The sequence below is a fragment of the Erythranthe guttata genome, chromosome 2 (genome assembly GCF_056151865.1).
Source record: "Erythranthe guttata isolate IM_541 chromosome 2, IM_541, whole genome shotgun sequence".
In the NCBI taxonomy this organism is placed as follows: Eukaryota; Viridiplantae; Streptophyta; class Magnoliopsida; order Lamiales; family Phrymaceae; genus Erythranthe; species Erythranthe guttata.
Genome location: NC_142534.1, coordinates 3,081,583 through 3,105,415, shown reverse-complemented (window position 1 = coordinate 3,105,415; position 23,833 = coordinate 3,081,583). Strand labels below are relative to the sequence as shown.

Below are 23,833 nucleotides of genomic sequence, written 5' to 3'. Positions count from 1 at the left end.
TTTATCGTAATTTATCCAAAATAAAGTAAACAAAAAGGGATCATTCTGCAAATAAAATAATATTTCGTATAACATGTGCTGAAATTCAGTGGGACACAAGTGTAGACCATGAGTCCAAATCCTGATAAATAAATAATTGAAGGCTCAACCCATTGTTTTGGGATTTATTTTCTACCTGGAAAACCCCAAACCAGTGGGCAATAATAAAATAATAAATACTAAATAATTTCACCTTATTATTGTACCTGGGTCATTAAATAAATAAAAGATAAAGAAAAAGCCCATTTTTACGGATGTGTGTGTAGGTGGATAAAGTGAGATCACCCTCACCCGCACGTGACCTGTGATGATTTGGATCATGACCATTGTACCCTTCGCTTGTGAAAATGTTGCATGTAATGCGAATTGAATTTTCTAAAGTTATCTCGTATATTAGTTACAATTTAAAATAAAATTATTATTTATAATAGCACTGAACACGTAAATGTGTCAAACTCTCAAATATATACAATGCGAAAATTGAAGAGCCACTAAATACTTACACTTAGGGCTCGTTCGGTTACCGCTCTAAGGTTCTACTGACTAAATAGTAGGGGCTAATAGCATGTCCGGTTGGTAAGATTCACATTTTTTCAAACCCGCTACTAAATTCAAAGCCCGCTATTAAATGCTACTATTTCATTAAATTAGTAGCACCCCTGCCCGTGAGATTAATTTAAGGGCAAATGGCAAAAAGGCCCATCACATGGGACTTAAATGCATTTTAGTCCACAAAAAAAACAGTCCCTCAATTAAGCCCATCCCCATGTCTTTAGTCTAAAATACCCTCAATAATATAATTCTTAACAATTCCACCCATTATGCTCTAACTTCCTTAATATTACACATTGACCCCGGATTTAAACAAATATATCACATTAACCCCCAAAACTTTTTTTTTTCAGAAAATAATTTTTTTTCTGAACTGTTTTTTTTCCGGCCAGATTCCGGCGTTGACCGCCGGAGACCGCCGGTCTCCGGCGTTGACTTTTTTTTTTTTTTTTTTTTTTTTTTTTTTTTTTTTTTGAAATTTTTTTTTCCTGCTTTTTTTTTCCGGCCGGTCAACCACCGTTGACCGCCGGTCTCCGGCGTTGACTTTTTTTTTTTTTTTTTTTTTTTTTGAATTGTTTTTTCTTAGAAAAAAAATATTTTAATTAATATTACTGTCTTGACTACTAAATTACTGTCTCAGACAGTAATATTACTGTTTAGGACAGTAATATTATGAATATTATTTTTCCGAATAGTAATATTATTAATATTATTGTCTAAGACAGTTAAATTACTGTTGGAGACAGTAATTTAACATCCAAGACAGTAATATTAATTTAAATAAATTTTTTTAAGGAAAAAAATTAAAAAAAAAAAAAAAAGTCAATTAACAGTTAAGTTACTGTCTCCGACAATTAAATAACTGCTGGAGACAGTAATTTAGCAACGAATACAGTAATATTAATTAAAAATATTTTTTTTAAGAATAAAAAAAGTCAATTAACAGTTAAGTTACTGTCTCCGACAGTTAAATAACTGCTGGAGACAGTAATTTAGCAACAAATACAGTAATATTAATTAAAAATATTTTTTTTAAGAATAAAAAAGTCAATTAACAGTTAAATTACTGTCTCCAACAGTTAAATAACTGCTGGAGACAGTAATTTAGCAACGAATACAGTAATATTAATTAAAAATATTTTTTTAAGAATAAAAAAATCAATTAACAGTTAAATTACTGTCTCCAACAGTTAAATAACTGCTGGAGACAGTAATTTAGCAACGAATACAGTAATATTAATTAAAAATATTTTTTTAAGAATAAAAAAATCAATTAACAGTTAAATTACTGTCTCCGACAGTTAAATAGCTGCCGGAGACAGTAATTTAGCAGCTTAGACAGTAAAATTAATTAAAATATTTTTTTTAAGAAAAAAAAAAAAAAAAAAAAGTCAACGCCGGAGACCCGGCGGTCAACGGCCGTTGACCGACCGGAAAAAAATTTCAGGAAAACAAAATTCAAAAAAAAAAAAAAAAAAAAAAAGTCAACGCCGGAGACCGGCGGTCAACGACGGAATCTGGCCGGAAAAAAAATATTTCAGAAAAAAAATTATTTTCTGAAAAAAAAAAGTTTTGGGGGTTAATGTGATATATTTGTTAAAATCCGGGGTCAATGTGTAATATTAAAGAAGTTAGAGCATAATGGTTGGAATTGATACGAATTAGGGTTAAAATTGGGGTCAAAATTGAAATTTGGGTTAAAATTGGTTAATTGATGAAATTGGGCTAAATTGGGGTGTAAATCATGAAATTGGAGTTAAATTGGGTTTCAAATGAATTGAGGGTAATTTTGGTATATATAAAGGGATTTTCCTTATTTGCAAATAAGTTTGAATGGGGTGGATTTATTTGAAAGACAAAAAAGTTGGATGTCCCTATTTTAATTAAGTGCCCTTGTCATGGGCCTATTTGCCATTACCCCTTAATTTAATAGGGGGTCACTAAAGAGAAAAAATACAAATTTATCGTTATAATTATATTGTATTATTATAAACTAAGTGGTTTTATAGACAATTCATATGTAATAACTGATTTTAACAAATTTAATAGAAAATCTAATCTAAGAAACCGTACATGCTACTAACTAAATAATTAATTAGTCAGTAGGGAGTTAATCCAATCTCATGTAATCGTAACCGAACGAGTCCTTATTATATATGTAATTGTAATTTTGAGAAATTAAATAAGCTAAGTTTAATCATTTTTTATTCAAAAAAAAACAATCAAAACTGAGTTACAACTCAATTTTACAAAAAAAAAAAATAATAATAATAATAAATTGATATAGATTTTAAGCTAGGTTCAATGAATTATGCAAGTGTTTGTACTATTTGTTACAGCATGGGGAAAAGCAGCAGTAGCAGCAGAAACCTCAATTGAAAACAAGTGACTCATCACTCCAATTTATCCGACGTTGGAATTAAATCAAACCATCAAATTCTCACCTTCCTAAAACCACTCTCCAAACACATTATAAATACCACCCTTTAATTATTCCCATTATTATTGCTCAATGCAAACACCACATTTTCTGCAATATATATAATATTTCAAACTCATATCCAAATTATAAAAATTATTTATATTATTTCAAACTAATTAAAAAAAAAACAAGAATCATGGAGAGAAGAAATGTAGGTGAATCGTCTCCTATTGAGAAATGTTCTTTGTCAGCTTCTCTTGAGCAAAAGCTTGCACTTGCCAAACGCTGTTCTCATGGTATATACATATTTATTTTGCTATAAATTCAATTTAATACTTTTAATTTTCAATAATATAAATGATTCTATTGATTAATTAGTATTGTTTTATAAATCAATTTGATTTTATTATTTGGACAGAGGGTGTTATGGCCGGAGCTAAAGCAGCAGCGGTTGCCACTATTGCAACTGCAATCCCAACTGTATGTATATACATATACCTTTTAAATATTAATTAATTTACCAAATATATTTTTATACTATTTAATTATTATTTGGGATTATTATTATTATTGTTAAATAAAAATAATGAATTTGCAGATGGCAAGTGTGAGAATGCTGCCATGGGCGAGAGCCAACCTCAATCCCACTGCACAGGCTCTCATAATCTCAACCGGTCAGTTTTTATTAATTATTTTTTCGAAATTAAATATATTATTATTATTATTGTTATGTAGCAAATTAAAATTAGATTATTATTATTATAAGTTTATTAATTAACATGATGAAAATTAAATGTTGGTGTAATTAATTAATTAATTATGACATCAGTGGCGGGAATGGCGTATTTCATAGTGGCTGACAAGACTGTCCTGGCGACGGCACGCCGGAACTCCTTCAACGGCGGCGCGTCTCTCTCCGACCACAAACATTAGTACATAGTGCATAGGATGACGTGGATTTTGCTCTACTGAATGTTTTTTGCTTTTCATTTCTAATTAAAGCCGACTATGCTGTAAAATCATGTCCACCAACTTTATCATTCTGCAAATAAATAAATAATATTAAAGTGCTTTTTTCCTACTTAAATGCAATACATGGAGTAAAATAATATATATTTATTGATACATATGATTTTTTTAATTTAAAACCAATTAAATAATTAAAATTTATTGATTGTATTTATTTAACAATAAACTATCATTCATTAATTAATATATTAAAATGCACAAACGCGAAATCAAAGTGAAGAAAAAAGTTATTCTTACTAAAACATCGATAAATTAATAAACTCGTTTGAATTATATTTTTTTTCGGTTCCAACCAATGTACAACATGTTAACAAATATATCGTTAAATTAATATTTTGCTAATTTAATAGAATTTCGTTGGGCCGGACTATATTAAGTAAGGAAATTAAACAGCGCGTGGGCCAGGATCCGTTTCAAAATGGGCCGAATCGAATTTGGGCTAAAATTATTCTTCTTCTTCTTCACCGGAAAACAAAGCCAAGCGACGATCAAAGATGACCGGTGCTTCAGTTTCCCGGTTGTCAAGTATCATCTTCACCAAGGCCGCTGCTACTGCCGTTACGAGAAGGTAATCAGTGCGCGTGTGTGTGTGTGTGTGTGTGAGAGAGAGAGTCTGTATGTACTGTATGATGTTCTTCTTCTTCTTTTCCCCCCCTTTAATTACATGTATCAATAGCGAGGGTTTCTGCGAATACATCTCTCAATCTTCAGCTCGTTTATGTACAGAAATGACTATAATAACAATTAACAGCACATTTCCCTTAATTGAATTATAAATTTTCGATTTCATTTTTTAAATCAATACGAGGTATTTGGCTTAATATCATTTTCGCGCCTGCTTCCGTACATTTTTTCTGGATTTCGTTGTTGCTATAACCAATGAATTTGTAATTGTAAAATGTTCAACCACACTTTTCATGGTGTTTTCATCTTGTAACTACTTACGCAGATTTTATACTGAGGTTTTTTTTTTTTTTTTTCTTATGCCAGTCAAATGAATTAGCCTTTGATTCTTTTGTAATTAGAAACTCAAATGTAGTTCTGTGGTTAAGTGATGGATTTTATATATTATGCAGGGATTTTAAATGGCTATTCAGGACCATTTGTACTACTACTCGTTCGGCTGAAGCCACCTCGTTTACACATTTTGTAGGTCGTTTTGGTTATCGGAATCAAATAACTCATCATTTGCAGAAATCTCTTCCCGGTTTTTCATGTGGATTTAGTTTAGTGAATGCTTCGTCTGTAAATAAATCGTGTATATTTGGACCTCACAATTCTAGGGGATATGCTAGAGACACAACGAATGCATCTATTGAAGTGAAGACAGACGAAGATGTTGTTAGATTTAGCATCGGTAATCAGAGTCATGACAGAGTGTCTTTGAAGAAAGAAAAGAAAATCGCAAACAAGTCCGACGTTTCTAGAAAGGCAAAACTGAATGAACTCAGGTTTTATCGGTTGAAAGCAAAGAAGAAAATGAATTCTCCGAACCCTGAAGTTAGAATCAGATACAAGCTCGAAAAGGTAAGCAATTTGTTCTTACGATTTTACGTCTTTTCTCGACTCTAAATACTTTATATACATATTATACATTGTATATTTCTTTCAGGCAAAACGGAAAGAAGAATGGTTGATTGAGAAACTGAGGAAATATGAGGTGACTAAAGCATCACCCGAAACCTACGACCCCGAAATATTGACCGAAGAAGAGAGGTTTTATCTTAAGCGAACCGGGGAGAAAAAGAAACATTATGTTCCAGTTGGGAGACGAGGTGTATTTGGAGGCGTTGTTCTTAATATGCATCTTCATTGGAAGAGGCACGAGACGGTTAAAGTCGTATGCAAACCATGCAAACCTGGGCAAGTGCATCAATATGCCGAGGAGCTCGCTCGGTTGAGCAAAGGCATTGTCATCGACATAAAGCCGAATAGTATAATAATATTATATCGGGGGAAGAATTATGTTCAACCGGATATCATGTCGCCTCTGGATACTCTATCCAAAGCAAAGGTATGAAAAACAAAATATTACTTATTGAGTGGTCATATTTTCGGTAATTTTACGTGCGTATTATTATTGACACTAGGGATTTCTAGGTGAGAACTTGCTTATTTATATTGGTTATATTTTGATGGTTCTTGTTTTGTTAATTCGTATGATGTAAAAATAGTTACTCTGATTACAGGCTCTGGAGAAATACCGATATGAACAGTCCTTGGAACATACGGGCGAGTTCATTGAAAAGCTGGAGAATGAACTGGAAGAATATCATCGACATATTGCTCGGTATAGAAAGGAGGAAAATCCGAGGCAGAAGATTTGAGGGATACAGTTGATATAAGAAAGTGAGTATTTGATTTTCTCTTCTTCATACTATTTCAAACTTAAGGTTGTTAAGTGCTTCATGGATAATATGCTTCTGTATTCCCTTAGGTAACGAGTATCAAAATTGTTCTGGTCCATCCCTTTATTTACGGGTAAATATATACGTAAATGCATATACGGATAAATAATATTTTATCCTTCAATTTCTTTGTTAAGCTTGTTTCTGCATGATATCAGCTGTGGACCTGAATGAATGACCAGTGCTTGTGAATTTTGATGTCAATTTGGTATAAAATCACGTCGATCGTATAGTTTGGTAGCGAAACGGACAATAAAGAGAATAAAACTTCATATTATAATAGTGTTAGTTCTATTTAGCTACTGTTACTCAGTTGTCGTAAACCTTTAGCCCAGAGAAATATGTTTTTGCAATCATTTTTTTCGTTTTATTTCACCATAAACGTGATTTATCTTATATTTACGCACCATCATCTCGTGTTTTCGCCATATGTTTTATTTTCCGTGCAGAGTTCAATACTGCCTAAGAAAGATGTGGATTCGTTCTTTTTTCTTCGAACCTCCATCTGTTTCAATCTTCAGGCAAGACTTGCTAATTCTGTGCATATATTCAAATATTGAAGATTACTTTTGGCCGTTACGTTCGTTGGGATTTTAGGAACTATCACGTATAACTTGTTTATCGGAATCATTTAGGAATAATTTCCAATTCTTTTGCAGGTTTTTGGCTTCTCAAAATGAAATTACGTTTGTTAAACTTTTCAAATTAGACTTCAGTATCTTTTCGTGGGTAAAACAAATTCAAAAGTTACTCTCTCGTTTCGTGTATATAATGATTTGACAGTGCTATAAAATTCAAACAAACATTGTGCTTTTTTTTAAATACAAAATATAAAATAAGATACTAAAACCAATATATAGTACATACTAATTTCCAAGTACATTATTATTCTTATTTATAATGTTTTTAATTACATATTTATGCAGAGACCACTGATTTCATCGAGAGAGAGAGAGAGAGAGAGAGAGAGAGAGAAACCTGCATTCTTGCTGTCTGATACATCAATTCCACACTTCTGCTGTCTGTCTCCAGAGAAATGAGATATAGACCTCATTCTGCCTTATGCATGCACCTGCCACGTGGCATTCTTCTATAAGTAGGGTCGGGGGTATGGGGTTGGTTTGGTTCACCGCAAAGACGTACTTTTAGGGGTTTTTTTCGTTTGACTAGCGATCACTAATTAAATAATAACACTCTGAAAATATTATGTTATTATGGCTTATCTTATCTTCTGATTATGTTTTTTGCCGTGACTAATCTTATGTTGACAACGAAACTAAACCTTAAAGTATAGTAAGTAGGACGAATTTGACAATACCTCCTGCATGCAGCTTATTTTTTGGACGAAACTCTTGTGAAAGTTTATTTAATTTAACATGAGGCAATTTTAATATATACATTTTTATCATAAAATATTTTTTTAATGAAATATAATTCAAAATTCGATTCATCCCAACAACTGAGTTGAATTGTGACTTGACTGTGATAGAGAAAAGGGCTGGGTTTGTGGGGTCCGACCCGGCTGAATCTTTCTGACAAGGAAAAAAAGGCAATAGCCATTGGGTAAAAAATAGCAGGAAAATAATAATTAAGTAAATGAACAGTAAATTGATTTGATGATGCATGAAAATGTGGAAACCAATGTGTAATATGTTGATCCCGAGGCCCCACTCAGTGTGTCAAATCAGCCTAATTAGGCTGCCACCCTTCACTGCCTCAGTGCCTCTCCAACTCTCTAAAATTATTATTTTTTAATATATTTTTGCATAAATAAATTTTTTGAATTTCTTTGTATATAAAAAAGTATTAAATAATGAAGTTCGTTTTATAAATGAAACTTTGTCATAAAAATTCAGTCTCATTATTAATAATGGATGAAACTGTGGGTTGAAGTTGGTTTTCTAGAACATACATCATCCGGTGAAATACATCAGAAGAAAAAGAAAATTGATCTTTTTATTTTTATTTCTATATTTTGATCTATTTGCCCCCTAAAAAGGAATACAAACACCCTATAATTAGATTTATGTTAAATTTAAGGAGTTTCAAATTTCAATGATGATATATACTTATATTACATTAATTAAATTAACTTTAGAATTATTTATTTTTTTTCTAAAATAATTCAAAAATAATAATTCGGGACCGCTGTTTCCGAACTTCCGAGAATTTAAGCCCACCATGTAATAAATTCCTAGACTCGACACTGCTCAAGGGTGTTAATGTAATTTAGCTGGTATTTGCAAGTGATTTTTGTAATTCAACATAATTATTGGAAACATTAGATTAGAGAGATTGATGGTGGTCAAAGCCACAAATGTTGTTGCTCCATTTCTTCTCAATTTACCCCTTTTGAAAACACTCAAAAGAAACCTGAACCTGTGTCCTATATTTTCGTGATAAAAAAATAAAAATTATAGGAATAATTTCCGTATACATATTGTCCTGTAAGAGAAACCCTGTAAAGATGCACCCTTCAGTTTCCAATTTTATATATATATATACATATACCCTACACTAACACCCCTCCCTCCTAGATCCTACCCCTCCGCCCCTATAAGTATAACACCACCCACCCACTTTCTCTCTCTTCGTCTTCGCTTTCTCTCTCTTCTTTCTTGTTCTTGGTATACTTTTTCTTGAAATCGAATGATGACTGATAACAGCAAGAAGAAGAAGAAGAAGAAGAGAGGTGGGTCCAAGAGGAAAATGACCCTCGAGCAGACGGTGGCCTACAAAGCGGTCAGCGACTGGGTTTTCTTGGACCAGTCGAACAGCGGCGCCGGCGCCGGCGGCGGTGGTGGTAGTAATAATAATAATTCGGGCATATTTGTGGATGCTTTTCTAGATGATTTTGGGGTGCAATGGTATCAGCCGAAGGAGAAACTGGTGTTTGAATTCCACTCACACACAACATGCAGCGATGGCTTTTTGTCCCCCACTAAGCTTGTTGAGAGAGCTCATCATAAAGGGGTCAGCTTTTTGAATCTTGAATTTTTTTATTTTATTTTTTTTTAATTTCATTTTCTTGAATTCATATGATTTTTCTCTGTTCATTGGTGATATGTGTGTTGATTTTTAGTGTTTTCTTGACAAGTTTTTGATTGTTGAAAGGCTCTCTGTTTTATTCAGTTGTGTTCTGATGTTGTATTTGGGGATTCGATTATAAGTTTTCGTAATTTTCGATTAATACATTTGCAACACATTGTTGATAATGTAAGGAGCAATGAGCTTAGTGGTTTTCTTCGAAGATAGTCTCTAAGTGTATGGGGAAGAGCCAACTGTTGTATTCCATTTGGAAAGTGTGCTTTGAGCTCTTCCAAGTTTTGAAATTTGTCGACATTTTGAATTCGACGTTCTTCGAAAGCCGAGACAAAATGTGAACGGCATTTAAATTTGGTATTTCAATTGTTTGACATGTGTAGAACACGGTTGGTTATATTTGATTTTGGATTTGGTGGAGAGAAAGTGCAAAGTTCAAAGTTTCATTTGTCGTCTCACACTTGGTTAACGAACCCGTGATTATAAGTTCTTGCTATTTGGACTTTTTTTTTTTGAGCTCCTTCTAACTATTAATGAATAAAGCAAGCCAATTAATGTATATGATCCATTTAGCCGATCTTTTTTCGTTGGCATAAATTGCAATGGATTAGGAATTTCTTTACTATGTATCCTTATCTACATCGTGCGAATGAAACAATTTGGAAGTATTTTGAAAATCTGGTGAAGATCGATGTCGATTTGATGCAGATTGATGATGTGTTTAATTTTTGTCCAGAACAGGTAAAAGTTCTGGCTTTGACGGATCACGATACGATGTCCGGCATCCCTGAAGCCATGGATGCAGCTCGCAGATTCGGCATCAAAATTATTCCCGGTGTCGAAATTAGTACAATTTTTCACTCAAGGTAAACACTTTTCTTTTCCCTTCTGTTCATTTCTTGATTTAATCATTTGAAATGCATCTAATGAAATATCTTGTTGATTTTGTGTATTACGACTGGCAGAGGGGATTCTTCGGGGGCAGAAGAACCCGTTCACATCCTCGCGTACTACAGTAGCTGCGGGCCCACAAAAGCCGCACTATTGGAAAAATTCTTAGGCGATATTCGAGAGGGTAGGTTCCTCCGTGCGAAGAACATCGTAGCTAAGCTGCACAAGCTCAAATTGCCCGTTAAATGGGAGACCGTTTCAAAGATTGCAGGCAAAGGGGTCGCCCCCGGAAGGCTTCATATTGCTCGTGCTCTTTTAGAAGCAGGGCATGTTGAGAATCTGAAGCAGGCTTTCAGTCGGTACCTTCATGATGGCGGGCCCGCATACTCCACGTAAATTTTTTTCTAATTTTTTTTTAGTTAAAGTGAAACCACTAATAATTATTATTATTTTTGTTTAAAATAAAATTGATGATTAATTTTTTTTTGTCAGGGGAAGTGAGCCTGTGGCAGAGGAAGCGGTTAAGTTAATACGAGAAACGGGTGGAGTTGCTGTGCTGGCACATCCGTGGGCATTGAAAAATCCGGCTCTTATAATAAGACGACTTAAAGATGCGGGCCTACATGGTTTAGAGGCTTATAGAAGCGATGGCAAGCTATCGGGTATGTAAGTTTGTTTGAATAGTATTTAAAACTCGAAGAATCGAATCGAGTTTTGCATGTGCTTTATGTTGGGATTCATTTGTATGGAAGGATTTGAAGGGAGGATTTCAAATCCGTAATAAATAAAAAATCATCGAATTTTATTTGGACAAATCTTTAGCTCTAAATTTTAGTCGATTTTTTTTACTGACGAACACTTAATTACGTGCAGTATACAGTGATTTGGCAGATGCGCACGATCTTTTAAAGCTGGGAGGATCGGATTATCATGGGAGAGGGGGCCCACACGAGTCCGATTTAGGGAGCGCGAGTGTTCCGGTAACTATGGTGCACGAATTCCTGAAGATGGCTCGACCAATTTGGAGAAATGCCATTCTTGAAATCCTCGAAAACTACATCAAAGATCCTTCGGACTCGAATTTGCAACACATTATCAAATTCGGAAGGACAAAAGCTGCGAAAACGAATTTGCCCATCTGCAATGCGAATGAATTGATCAACAATTGTCTGTCATCGTGGTTGTCGAAAGAAGAAAGAGAAAATGCTGAATTCGAGACCATCAAGTCAACCATGGGAGATTTGGTTGTTCATGCAGAAAGTATTTAGGTATTTTTTGTTTTCTTTTTTCTTTCTTTTTTCTATTCCTTCCCTTCCATACATCGAAAAGGTGACGAGAAATATCAATTTTGTCGATTTATTTTTCGAGGCAATTTTGATTGTCCACAGAAAAAAAAAATTATTTCTTTATTTCAGATCATCTTGTAATGTTACAGTTTTGAAAATTTTCCTAATTTATCACTTTGGTGTATGTTATCTTCTGCGTCAACATTCGACAAGCTTCTCTCATATCTAGATTTCGATTTTTTTTCGTTCTTTTACCAGGGTTTAGTAGATGCTACCCACTCTACACACACATCAACGTATATGTTTGCGTGTGATTGTTTGTCGATATATAACGCAAAATTACTCGATATAGCATCAACCCTTTTACCAGTTATATTATATACGCCTGAAATTAAGTCCGTGGTCAAACAATGCAGAGCTGTATATTCTAAAAATGTCACAATGAAACTTCTCACATAATCAATAATCTGCGAACAAAACGGCAAAACTGTCGGCAGGGGAAAAAGAAAAGAGGGATTTTTCAAGATCGATATTACAATTGCAGCATCATAAATTAAACTAGTTATACATTTTGATTTTATAAATAAGGCCTTGTTTTCAAGCTTGATGTGCTCGATAATCCTTTGCTGTCTGTTGTACACTTCACTAGCTCGAAAACCCGTTGTGAATGATGGTGCAAAATATGATTAGTCGTGATAACCCAACCCCGTTTCTTGTTTTTTCTTTGTTTCGTGATAAGTTAAAGGCTTTAACCGAGTTTCCCAATTTCCATTTTCTTCCTTATTGCCTTCTGACCATGGTAGATGAAGGAATCCACTATTCCAGCAACTGTGAATACACCTGAATAATACAATATAAATTGGGGTCGTAAAATTTTCGACGATTTTTTCTTTTTTTTTTGTGTGGCAAGAATTGGAAGGTGAAGAGCAAAATATAAAATAAAATAAAATTAGGTACCTCCCACTATAGCACAGATGTGTGTAAGAAAATGTAGGAATGATGCATGCTCCTCTGTGAAAGTCACCTGTTAAAAAAAAAAAAAAAAGTCGATGCGCATTGGTAAAATATGCTGATTTTCTTGCAAGTTATACTTGAGATGTGTATATTTAACTTATTCTAGTACGAGTGAGTACCACTAACCTTTATAGGAGAAAGGTCATAAAAGAAGAAAATTCCGGGAAGGGATCTGTACTGGTCCTCTTCGGAACTCTTGTAATGCTCAGTTACTGAGAACTGCATATATAAACGGTAATTTATTATAACTCGAAAACAGACAAAAGGTAATTAATTATTCAACAAGATTTTCCATCTTCAGGAGCCTTAAGAAGTACCTGATTTGACTGAATGGTATGGCCTTTGATATTGGTGTATATAGTTGGAACCACCTGCAAAAGTAGTTGGGACGCTTAGACAAACACACTGTATTGCATGCATTAATTGTAACATCAATCAAAATTTTAACCAACCATACTTTATCGTAGTGACAGGGGTATAATAGGAATCATGAATAAGTTGATAAACATAAAACATTCGTACTTTTAAAGGTAGGATAGATATATAGTTCAAATTATTTATAAGATTAACTGCTCACGACTCGGAAGTGTATTTATGAGAGAGAAACAGAGAGACGATGATAGGTAGAAATAGGTAGCCGGAATACACTAACCTTGAGAAAATATTGATACACTCCATTTGGCCTTATCTGAACCCACTCTACCCTGAAGTTCAATAAAAACTTTTATTAATGCACGCAATAGAATAAATATAAGACGAAATATCCCATTCATCAGCTTCTCTCATTCTTTTTTTTTTCCTTTTTGAAGTTATCGCAGATAGATTGAAAGAGTGCTCGAGAGTTTGAAAAAAGAGTACCCATCCAATGGATTTACAATGCCAGGAATAGAATCTCCAAATGATAACTTGTTGATCTTGTGGCTTATCTGCATGGCACATCATAAACAGGTGGAATAATCAATGTAAATAATTGAAATTCAAAGAAACTGAATATTAATTATTGATAGGAGACGAAGAGAAAATTGCGTAATCTATAATGGGAACTAAACAGATTCTTACATTATAACTTTCTGATTGTAAAGCCAGCAAATCAAGCAGATGCATATTTGTTTGATGAAAGCTTTTACCAGGAGCAAAATGAAAATTTCCAGCCACTTTGTTAACCTCCAAAGATCCATGTATATTGCATCCTTCGCCTTCTTCCTCTTTCACTTTTTGAACAAAGCCTTCTCTTTTACACTAAATACCATATTAACCACATCAGAAACGAGACAATTATTTTATTGCAGAAAATAAGAGAAATTCGTGACAGTGCAAATGAATCATTTTTTTCTGGTTTTTTTTTTTTTTTTTTTTTTTTGATTTTCAAGATGATTGAACAAATATTCAGATATAAAAATGAACGTTTATAAACTTAGAAACAATTTTATTAATAACTTTTGATTGCTAAATTAAGATAACACTAGACATGAAAAGTGGTGTCCATCAACCTGATCAATCAAATCCGTATTTGTCATTCCCCAGCCTCTCTTTCGATATGCTTCACGAACCTCTTCACATGAATTACAGCACTCTTCATCGGACTGCAAAAGAAAAATAAATATATTAATAGACCAATCTTCATGTATGTAAGATGATTGGGCAACATCGGAAACATAGATCCACACAGCAACAAATTTTATGAAAATGAACATAGCAAAAATATTAAAGGAAAAACCCCCTTTTTGTATCTTAACCTTGAAACAATCTAAAACATCTAGATGAATGATTACGAATTTTCAGGTAAAGATGAATGGTTATCACAGGTACATGATTCCAAATTTTCATATAGAATGGCAGAGTATCCACTATACAATTTGTTTGCTCCAGCTCAGTTTAAAAACAGAATTAAGCAACGAAGATGAAACTTAAATAGATAGAAATACCGTTTCTGCACCAAAACATGAACCACAGTATGTCTCATTGTGCTCAAGCCTGCCACCATGTTTCTGCAGAGGCTTCTCGATCTGAATAACATATTTAGAACAAATGAATGAGCAAGTGAACAATGGATTGTGTGCGTTAGGAAACAATGAGAGAGAGCAAGCGAGACAAATATAAGAATAGGAAACGACTATATTGACAAATCATATGTGGATGATAAAAGCCAATCTCCAATCTCTAATGAAATGATTCTTAATAAAGCATAATCTATCTACAAGAATTTCTCTGAAACGTCACCAGAGTACAAGTGGAGTTTCCATACAGAAAATGGAAAAGTTACAATAAAAAAAATAGTAGCGTACATAAAAATCACATTACCGTGAGTGCACCAATTCCATCTTGTCGCGTTTCAATCACATTACCATGAGAATCAATCCTTTTCTTGAAAATGTCGTGTCTCTGAAAATTAAGTGAAGCATACAAACCATGTATCAGAATTTATTTTAGTCACGGCTAACGATAGCCGAAGCAGAAAGGTAGACAGTATTAAGATTTGCAAACAATGAAAATAAACTGAAAAAGAAAATCAATTGCACAGCATACTATGTCCATATGCCGCTCTCCGCTAATATCCATGGCGTCAACACTCAGCAGTGTACATGGAACGGAAGGAAATGTTACATCAAACTGCATTCAAAGCGAGATGAATGAGTCGTAAATATGCACAACTGAACAGAACATACTAAAACTAGAATGAGTATTTCGAGCTACCGATCAGGCATCAAGCCTTCAACCAATTAATTAGAAGAACAAGAACTACTATGAGCACGTAACATTTCAGAGTTTTAAGTTTATTAAATTGGTAATGAAAGAGAAGTCAAGAGTCTAGCCATATAAGAAGACTAAACTACCTTGCGTCAAGTGATTCATCTTTAAGAAGATTAGAGCTTTGAGAATACTCCTAAATTGTAAGTTTGAGCGTATAATGTCAAACAAAAACTTCAGGTATTAAACAGGAGACAATTATCTTACATTGATACGTAATTTTCCTCCCCTAGATGTGTCTACCACAAGCTTTGAATCTGTAACAGTGTGGAGGTATAATCCTGCAGGTTGCCAACAAATATGATTTAATATACAAAGAAAAATGCAACTTTTAGAAAAAGAGCTTCAACATACTGCACAGTGATGTATATTAGATAATTTCTCTCAAATAATTATATAAGAAAGATATCACCACCATCTAAGAAATAGTTGCAGCATGCCGGCATAATCTTTTATTACACAAAACATGTTGCAAGATTACATACACGTAAATAACGCTTGAATGGTATAAATTTTGGGAAAACAACTGCTTTCATACAAGATCCCAATCCCATTCGGTGATAGGCGAGATAGTAACTACTGCAAAATGCAAAGAGGATACAAGATCCCAATCCCAATCCCAATCTTTCTGTTTCTTTGGCCTTTTACATAAATATCATTTCATCAATTCAATAATCACGTTCAACTGGATACCAAATTAGAACGGATAACCAATAACTTTTTTCTATCGTCCATTCACATTTCCTGTTGCTCGACCAAAATCAGTATAATGTACAAAGCAAATAGGTGACTCCATTTGACTTATATTTCATCTACTTCTTAACTAATTCCTCGGTACTAATGTATGCAACTCATTTCTTAGCCGCTGACCTATACTCTACCTGAATAGACTAGCATCTATCTTACTACTACACAAGATCTCCAACCAGAAACGTCGAACCCGGACCTTACTTAATATCAGTTCACATTTACCACTGCAAAGTAGGATCCACAAAAGAACTTGAAAACACACCATTCAGTATCTTTCTGACAGTATATCATATGTGAAAACTCTGATTGCCAGTGTTAATTCTAAGAGCAAACAACAGATTTCCAACATCATACACAAAAGGAAACAAACTACATTAAAAGACTAATTCTGACATCAATTCAACGAACTAATCTAAATGTTCCATATTACGAAATAAATACAACAAGGTAGTGTCCAGATCTACGCACAAATTTTGAATCTTTATTGATTCTCAATGTCCCAATCGGGCCTTCCTTCTCTCCTTTACACCACCATATGCACCATTATTCTCCTTATTTCACAACTATCACTATTGCTCATAGATTCCGAGCCATTAGCCCAGGAAAATATGAAGCAATAAGCCGTTAGTTCTTCCTTCAGGGAAACAAAACTAAAAAGAAAATCCAAAATTAACGTTTTCTACGCACACACATAGAGAAAAAAAATCCCTAAAACCTAGGCAGAAACGAAGAAACGGTAGCAAAACAATAAACAACTACATAAATAGCAGCAGAAGCATAAAATAGAAAGAATCACGTACTGAACTCGGAGAGGAAAAGCAACGCAATGAAGATGGAGGAGACGAGCGTGATAACGCCGCCGGATAGCGTACGGCTGTAGAAATCCTCATTGATTTTGGGGTAGGCGTCCAAATTCCTCAGCCTATTGTACATCTTATCCATCAAAAAAACATACAAAAACCAAACCTCTATTATTCCTCCGAAATCTATCCACCGCCGGCCGTTATGAATTCCTTCTTCGATTCGTAATTTGGATGAAGAATTTCTGGAATGGCCGGCAACCGGGAGGGTTTGACTACCGAAGGAATTCGCTTTACGCGTGTTTTTTTATTTTTTTCTTTTTTTTAATTTTCTTTTTATTCTTTTTTTTCTTTTTCTCTTAGGTTTTCAAAGAAAAAGAAAGAGAAAAGAAGGAACCCTCCTCCCTCGGTTTCCACGAAAACTTGGAAAGATTAATTTTTTATTTTGTTTTGGTTAGTTTTGAAACAAGGGCTATTGGATATTTGTTATTCGGAAATTACGGGGAATCTCTGTTTATTCGTAGTAACGATAATAATATGTAACAACTTCCATCCTAAAAAATTAACTAAATAAATTTCATTATACATAATATTAAAAATTTAGTTAAAATTTCAATTTCCAACGGGAACCAAAAGTGTTTAAAATTGAACCTTGGAAGAACTTTGTTCAATTTGGAACAAGAGGATCAAAAGTGGAATCGGCCCAAATATGAGGTTTCTTGAAGAAAAAAAGGACCAAAATAAGTTGAGCATTGCAGACACTTTTACAAAACAACAAGCTAGTAACAATACTGTAGTCGCCTAGTGGTCGACTATAGTTTACTGGAGTGATTAGATCGATTAAACTGAATTGACGGAAGATTTGGAATCCAACCCTGAACCCTCCCTTGTAAATACAGCCATGCAAGGTAAGAACATCCACCTCATCACTCTAAACAACAAATATGAACCATCGAAGAAAAACACGAATGTTAACTCCGACCTAAGTCTGGTCTTTTCTTTTCTTATTTTGCATATCTTATTTAAACTGGTATCGATCCCGAAGCGGATCAAGGATTTGATCTGATCAAAGAAAAAAAAGACTGAAAAACAATGGTCAATTTGAAAACAATGATCAATTTAGAACGGGTGGATTCGCCTCCACATGATTATAACCCAAATAGATAATACGAAAAACTACCATTACAGGTGTAACCGGCAAACGCAACATGCTTTTCAGAATTACATGTATAGCAACACGAGTAGAGAGAAAAAGAAAAATTATGCGAAAAAAAATATACAGCTTATCGTTTCGACAAACAAAAACCCGAAAAAAAAAAGATTGAAAAACAAAAAAACCATAATATCAGATAACTTGACATGCATGCCCGTGGCCATTTCTATACAAATGAGCACACAACACTTCTAACTCTCTCACTCCTCTCACTCTCTCTCTCTAACATTTGCAGTCAGTGTCGTCGGAGACCTTCTCCATCATAGTTGCAGTTTCGTCACAAATAACCAAATCCTCAACCATAACAGGTGGACTTTCGGTGGGTCCATGAACCTAGTCATGGTACAAGAAAATATACAGCCCACTAAGAAACCGCATGGGTTGCCATAATACAAGACAAAAGGATTTTGCATCAAAAGCTTACAGGTAATGATGAGTCGTGCACAGGTATGGCAGATGATTCTGAAGGCCGGTGAAACAATAAGTGTGCGATTGAACGGTCTATAGGATTTGTATCCGTCTCTATATCCATGAAACTGCTGCGTCAAATAGAAAGTCAGCAAAGGAGGATGCATTAGCATAGCAGAATGAATATTTAAGAAATAATATTTGGATCAAGGTTGATGATTATGAATGAACATTTTTTAACTCAAGCTAGTCGTAGTAAAAGCTTCTCTTTTGAACGTGTTTGGTTAACTAAAGATAAGATTATACAATCTTATGAAAACTCGATTGTATAATTGGACTAAGGGGGGCAATCCCCCAATAAGCCAAGATAAGAGCTCATTTTCCATAATTGGGGGCCGATCCAAAACGTCACGGCACTAACCAAACATCAAATAAGAAAATTATTTAATTGATTATGGCTTATCTTTTTAATCAAATGAGGCCTAAACAAAGAGTAAGAAATCAGGAAATATGTGTCGTACTTGTGTGGTCCTTCACCCATGAATGCTTTACTGGCCTCTCTTTCATCCCCGCAACTGCCGTTCAAGTTTAGGTGGTTACTTCTTTGCTCCGCACTCCGAGCAAGACGGTACAAACTGTCCCTTATGCACATCTTTGTTCTCAAATCCAACTAGCACAATAATGCCAACCACAATTAGTTTCCACATATATATAAATCTAAAAAAAATAAGCACATTGAATGTAGAAGAGAGTGTGTCATAAGCTTCTCTCATGCATTTCAAGATAGTCCTTCAACTTCTCTTCGGAATAATCATGCTGAATTACAGAAAATTAGCATGCCAGACTTCATGCATTTGTACAACTAAACTTTGAAACTAGGTCACTGCCACTAGGATCTTAGCACAAAACAGGCATGTTGTTTTTGTTGCAAATATCTGTAGGATAATATCAACTAATACAGAAAATAATCATGCCCCAGCCTGACCACGTAAACTATAAAAGCAACAATTTTGGTATACTCTTATACTCCATCTACACCAACTAACGCAGTACTTGTATGCACTCAAATACAAGCAGTTAATCTACTAATCTGCTATTCATTAAACATCTTCAACAATGCTACTTTTTGGTAGTCAATTATGTAGTCAGATATATTTTTCAATGTATCAACAATACCGAGGTTGGTATACCTGTTCCATAACAAGCTGAAGCTGGCGAAAACTAGCTGCTTCGAGTGAAGTATCATCCATGCCTAAACTCATAGACCTTTCTTGTATATCTGACGGACCTAATTCTATTGGAATTAAAGGGCTGAATCCTACGGTGCCCCTATGACTGTCCGAATCATCTCTAGAATAGCAAACTTGTTTTCCTCCAGTTTTTCCTGCAGTGCCAGTATCCCCTGTGACAGCCTGCACCGTCCCACTTGCCTTCTTTTTATTGCTATATGCAGAAGATAGACTACCTTGATGAGTATGCAATTTTTCTCTTCTCCCACTTTGTTCTGGAGCAGCCAGTGGAAATTTAGGGTCATCGAAACTCGATTGAGATTGATTGGATGCATGTGAGGAATCTCTTGGTGAAGGGGATGTCAAGTCATAAGTCTCGGATTTTACTACGGATGTCGTCGGATTTACTGAAGTAAGATCAGACCAAGGACTACTATCTGAATGCATAAACGAGAGAGGAAGCTGCACAACTTCATTGGACAAGTTACTCATATAGTTACTGTTATCTCCAAAGTAATGCTCTTTTCTTTTTCCAGTGGACTGGTTCTGCAGCTTAACCTGCTTTTTATGATCCATCATCTGCCAAGCATATAAGAAATTAAGAAGTGTTCCTACTGTTTGACAAACTTTTCAAGACCGTTAGCTTTTAAGCCCGATTAACATAAACAGTATAGTGTTCCACATTACTACCAAAAAATGTTACTTAAGTCTCAAAAAATCAAGGAAAAGCTTGAAAATCGGTGAATGAACTGACCTGTTGTCTAGGGATAAACCCATCTTCGCTATTAGCCATGGCGGGTCCATTCACAAAAGACATACAAGAATCAGATTTCTCTGAGGTCCAAGAAGAGTGATTGAACCTGGTGGGTACATATGTCATAGTAGAATCATTGGCAGAACTGCAACTTGAAGAGTTGTGATTTTGCGAAATATTTTTCACTGGATTTGACTCACCATATGGAAACTTAAAATCTGGCTTCACAATATCTCCAGATTCTCCTATGTTATCTGCTGAAGGAAACCAACCAAACTCGTCATCTTTCATTGCTGCAAGTCCAAATGCTGAATCACAACTCCTGTAATGAGCATAGATAAATGGGCTATGAGAACGCAAAATGTCAACGATAAAACAAACGTCAACAATAAAAACAGTTCAGCATTACCTAAACATCGTATCAACATCTTCGAAGTTTCCTATTTCAGGCCAACCATAATACAACATGTCACTAGAATCTTTGCCCTCTCTATTCTCAAAGAAATCAAGATTACTGCCTGTGAGAGTTATGTCACCAAGAGTATCGGTAAAAGAGTTGTTATCAACCGCAGAGGTCTGTTCACCAAGAATAGCATCATTTACACAAAATTCACTGTGATTGGAGTCTGCATTATTACTTTTGAACGCAGGACTTGATGATGTGGTATTCTCAGAAGCTAAACTTGATGTGTCTTTATTCGCATCACTATCGGATGGAGAAGGAAGCACAGCACTTGGTGCAGGGGAATAAGAATCATTTTCCAGCATCGTGCTCCTTCTTTTACTCAGAGATGAGAACCCCCCTTGTTCACTTCCCTGGTCACCATATGCAGCAGAAGATTGATCTCCAGTACCATTTGAAATACTAACAGCTTCATGGCGAGGTTTCTTATGGCTATCACCCAGAGCAGAATGATCAGCCCTTCCGGAACCAGGATGGGGCACTATATGATCGTCACTCTGGCAAAAGTCATCCCAAACTATGTCTTCGAACTGTAACAGCAGTTAGAGAAATTTTTAGCTGTAATAACTGCAAAATACTACCATAAAATAAATTAAAACGATACTAAAACCCATGTACTACATCAAACCACCAAGACCAAGAACATCATGAGTGACCACTGCAGAACTAGCTGAATGATATAATACCGCTGATGCATGTCTGGGGAGTATGAATGCAGACACGGATAAAAATGATATTGTCGAGCCTTTTAGCCATGGCTCCAGATATAGGTTGTCAAATTAAAAAAACCAGAAAATCATTTTCAAATTCGTCATGTCTTTCTTTCAACGAGTTTTGTATACCATTGACCCATGCATTTTACGAGGAGCAAAAAGAGACTCCTGGATCTATTACCCTGCCAGAGAATTAGCCAATATGTGTCAAATATTTACTCAATAGGGCAGCTTAGGTTGTGAATCACAACCAACTTACTACTATCAGTCTATCACTACGGATAAATTATGTTTTACATGTAGTACGGACGAATTATGAATAGTTCATCAAATAAACATGTAACAATCTGTTAGCCAAGCAAGTGCTTCAGTAACGCAATAGTTTCCTAATTAGTTCAGAATCTTTTGCTGATAGCTAACCAAAATAACCAACAAAATGAAACATCACTGTGCACAGTGATAAACTGTTCTCCATTTTTTCTTAAAGTTCTAGATGTGAATTGCCCTACCTCGTAAGAGCATAAGTCAGACATTCCTTGAAGTAGTCAGCCTGCACTTGAACTGGATGAAGTTGTCTTCATGATTGCGAACCAATTCTTCCTTCACCTCCATTAAAAAAAATCCACAAAAGAAACAAGCCCAAACAGAAAAATATCAGAAGTAAACCAAAGAAAATCACGAGGAAAAATTCAACCTAAACTCTCTTGCATAAAGAAACAATCCATACTCCCCACTGCACCAATTAACATACTGTCTGATTTCAATAAACAACATAGAATAAACAATGTCTACTTCCGGATGATAACACATATCACAAGAACAAAGAACAAAACTGACTTTTTCTCGGAAAATACCGTGTACTGAATGTATACTAGTTTACGTAATACTAGCAGCAGGTGAAGCACACTCCCCTGAATTTTCAGAACGCAAAACTACAAAGGATTATAGCAAAGATGTCTATTGAAAAACTTAAGTCTCTCCTCACAAGAAAAAAAATTATAAAAGCATAAAATAAAAAATTATCCCAGTTAGCTAATCCAGAACGGATCAATCAGTTCCAACTCATCAAAAATTTAATTTAACTGCAGACTGCAGTATAAATAAAACTAAAAAGTAAAAAGGGATGAAGAGAGAGAGAGAGAGAGAGAGAGAGGAAAACTTCAACCCCTATGATTCAATCTCAGACCAACTAAACAAATCTGGAATCATAAAACAAATGAACCGAGCTAAGCAACAAGGAAACAGATAAAAAATAAATAAATAAAATTGACAGCTACTGCTTTATTAACTGAAGCTCGCCGGAAACTCACCGGAAAAAAAAATCGAAATCAAGCCAGGAAATCGACAACAATACTCCGGAAAACGAAATCTGCCAAACTTCAGCTCAGCAAATTAGTAGCCCTAAGAGTCTGGTTCTTCTGAGCCCCAAATCTAGGAGGTTCTATTCTAGAGAGAGAAAATAAGAAAGTACAGAGTTGTGCAAAATGGAGGTGTGACAGAGAAAAAGTTGGCTTTGGTTTGCGGGAGTATTATTTTAATTAATTTTAATAATAATTAAATAATAAATAGCAGTCATGGAGGGAAGGACACGTGGCAGGGAAATCAATATAGAGGCGGCAGAGGTGACTGGTGGGTATCACAACTCGTGGACGAGAGCTCGGGTCCTGATACGATCTCTTTCTGCACCCTTATTGGTCAGCGCCTTTTTCGGGTTTCCGGATCCGTCTATTGGGCCTCTCCGATATTGATTTTTGGGCTATGATGCAATGTTTGATATTTATTTATTTTTTAATTTAATTTTAGTATTACTATCATTCAAAAAAAAAAAATTTAGTATTACTATCATTCCTTTTTTTTTTTTTATCAATACTAAGATTAGAGTATGTGCATTTTTATCACTAACTCGTTTTACGACGAATAGTGGTGTATGTGGTCGTACAAGTAGTATCAGAGTCAAGGTTACATATTCGATTCTTGGTGAGGACAATTGTTGAGGGGAGATTTTGTTGAGGTTACAAAATCGAATGTCTCGTCAAAACTCGACTCAATTACTAATCAAATTAATCTCAAAG

General features: G+C 34.8%; 5 protein-coding genes across 22 annotated transcripts; 3 read left to right on the top strand and 2 right to left on the bottom strand.

Annotated features, from left to right (window-relative positions):
• Positions 1-3,093: 3,093 nt before the first annotated feature.
• Positions 3,094-4,100, top strand: LOC105949713 (early nodulin-93). Its single transcript, XM_012973035.2, has 4 exons — positions 3,094-3,309; positions 3,432-3,493; positions 3,612-3,687; positions 3,843-4,100. Exons 1-4 carry the CDS (start codon positions 3,210-3,212, stop codon positions 3,944-3,946), a joined length of 342 nt encoding a protein of 113 aa, XP_012828489.1. The 5' UTR covers positions 3,094-3,209; the 3' UTR covers positions 3,947-4,100.
• Positions 4,101-4,496: 396 nt separating this feature from the next.
• LOC105949712 (RNA-binding CRS1 / YhbY (CRM) domain protein) lies at positions 4,497-7,707 on the top strand. 3 transcript variants are annotated; one of them, XR_016034037.1, is made up of 7 exons: positions 4,497-4,610; positions 5,119-5,569; positions 5,655-6,056; positions 6,232-6,391; positions 6,480-6,523; positions 6,900-6,971; positions 7,377-7,707. XR_016034037.1 is itself a non-coding variant. In XM_088824722.1 (5 exons), the coding sequence occupies exons 1-4, from the start codon at positions 4,537-4,539 to the stop codon at positions 6,367-6,369; spliced, it is 1,065 nt and encodes a 354-aa protein (XP_088680848.1). In that variant the 5' UTR covers positions 4,497-4,536; the 3' UTR covers positions 6,370-6,391; positions 7,377-7,707. The 3 variants fall into 3 exon arrangements, 1 of the variants encoding a protein (XP_088680848.1); XR_016034036.1 differs by lacking the exon at positions 6,480-6,523; XM_088824722.1 differs by lacking the exons at positions 6,480-6,523; positions 6,900-6,971.
• A 1,065-nt stretch (positions 7,708-8,772) lies between these two features.
• Positions 8,773-11,891, top strand: LOC105949703 (Polymerase/histidinol phosphatase-like protein). Its single transcript, XM_012973023.2, has 5 exons — positions 8,773-9,423; positions 10,234-10,358; positions 10,458-10,775; positions 10,876-11,045; positions 11,257-11,891. The coding sequence occupies exons 1-5, from the start codon at positions 9,100-9,102 to the stop codon at positions 11,649-11,651; spliced, it is 1,332 nt and encodes a 443-aa protein (XP_012828477.2). The 5' UTR covers positions 8,773-9,099; the 3' UTR covers positions 11,652-11,891.
• A 181-nt stretch (positions 11,892-12,072) lies between these two features.
• LOC105949658 (uncharacterized) lies at positions 12,073-17,525 on the bottom strand. The gene is made up of 13 exons (XM_012972974.2): positions 16,982-17,525; positions 15,639-15,712; positions 15,210-15,293; positions 14,985-15,065; positions 14,609-14,689; positions 14,174-14,266; positions 13,743-13,922; positions 13,542-13,609; positions 13,336-13,387; positions 13,001-13,054; positions 12,810-12,902; positions 12,627-12,693; positions 12,073-12,509 (listed from the first exon to the last, which is right to left on the bottom strand). The coding sequence occupies exons 1-13, from the start codon at positions 17,121-17,123 to the stop codon at positions 12,418-12,420; spliced, it is 1,161 nt and encodes a 386-aa protein (XP_012828428.1). The 5' UTR covers positions 17,124-17,525; the 3' UTR covers positions 12,073-12,417.
• A 574-nt stretch (positions 17,526-18,099) lies between these two features.
• Positions 18,100-23,439, bottom strand: LOC105949621 (protein LNK1). Of its 16 annotated transcripts, none has more exons than XM_088824669.1 (9): positions 23,072-23,412; positions 22,271-22,367; positions 21,891-21,943; positions 20,995-21,578; positions 20,586-20,907; positions 19,793-20,410; positions 19,124-19,272; positions 18,619-18,730; positions 18,100-18,527 (listed from the first exon to the last, which is right to left on the bottom strand). In XM_088824669.1, exons 3-9 carry the CDS (start codon positions 21,903-21,905, stop codon positions 18,417-18,419), a joined length of 1,911 nt encoding a protein of 636 aa, XP_088680795.1. In that variant the 5' UTR covers positions 21,906-21,943; positions 22,271-22,367; positions 23,072-23,412; the 3' UTR covers positions 18,100-18,416. The 16 variants fall into 16 exon arrangements, with proteins under 16 accessions (XP_088680795.1, XP_088680803.1, XP_088680818.1 ...); XM_088824677.1 differs by having other exon boundaries at positions 18,619-18,733; positions 21,670-21,943; positions 23,072-23,297; XM_088824692.1 differs by having other exon boundaries at positions 21,670-21,943; positions 23,072-23,297.
• Between the last annotated feature and the right edge of the window lie 394 nt (positions 23,440-23,833).

Bases quoted from the DNA above. Each gene is read 5' to 3' on its own strand.
- LOC105949713 (XM_012973035.2), top strand. From the start codon at position 3,210: ATGGAGAGAAGAAATGTAGGTGAATCGTCTCCTATTGAGAAATGTTCT. The intron at 3,310-3,431 runs GTATATACATAT...TTATTTGGACAG, and splicing joins TGCCAAACGCTGTTCTCATG to AGGGTGTTATGGCCGGAGCT. The intron at 3,688-3,842 runs GTCAGTTTTTAT...TTATGACATCAG, and splicing joins GGCTCTCATAATCTCAACCG to TGGCGGGAATGGCGTATTTC.
- LOC105949712 (XM_088824722.1), top strand. From the start codon at position 4,537: ATGACCGGTGCTTCAGTTTCCCGGTTGTCAAGTATCATCTTCACCAAG. The intron at 4,611-5,118 runs GTAATCAGTGCG...TATATTATGCAG, and splicing joins GCTACTGCCGTTACGAGAAG to GGATTTTAAATGGCTATTCA. The intron at 5,570-5,654 runs GTAAGCAATTTG...TATTTCTTTCAG, and splicing joins TCAGATACAAGCTCGAAAAG to GCAAAACGGAAAGAAGAATG.
- LOC105949703 (XM_012973023.2), top strand. From the start codon at position 9,100: ATGATGACTGATAACAGCAAGAAGAAGAAGAAGAAGAAGAGAGGTGGG. The intron at 9,424-10,233 runs GTCAGCTTTTTG...TGTCCAGAACAG, and splicing joins AGAGAGCTCATCATAAAGGG to GTAAAAGTTCTGGCTTTGAC. The intron at 10,776-10,875 runs GTAAATTTTTTT...TTTTTTTGTCAG, and splicing joins GGCGGGCCCGCATACTCCAC to GGGAAGTGAGCCTGTGGCAG.
- LOC105949658 (XM_012972974.2), bottom strand. From the start codon at position 17,123: ATGGATAAGATGTACAATAGGCTGAGGAATTTGGACGCCTACCCCAAA. The intron at 13,610-13,742 runs GTAAGAATCTGT...TGTGCCATGCAG, and splicing joins TACAATCAGAAAGTTATAAT to ATAAGCCACAAGATCAACAA. The intron at 12,694-12,809 runs GTTAGTGGTACT...TTTTTTTAACAG, and splicing joins ATGACCTTTCTCCTATAAAG to GTGACTTTCACAGAGGAGCA.
- LOC105949621 (XM_012972928.2), bottom strand. From the start codon at position 22,294: ATGTCTGACTTATGCTCTTACGAG. The intron at 20,908-20,994 runs GTAATGCTGAAC...TGCTCATTACAG, and splicing joins GATGTTGATACGATGTTTAG to GAGTTGTGATTCAGCATTTG. The intron at 18,734-19,123 runs GTACGACACATA...TATTTGACGCAG, and splicing joins ATGGGTGAAGGACCACACAA to CAGTTTCATGGATATAGAGA.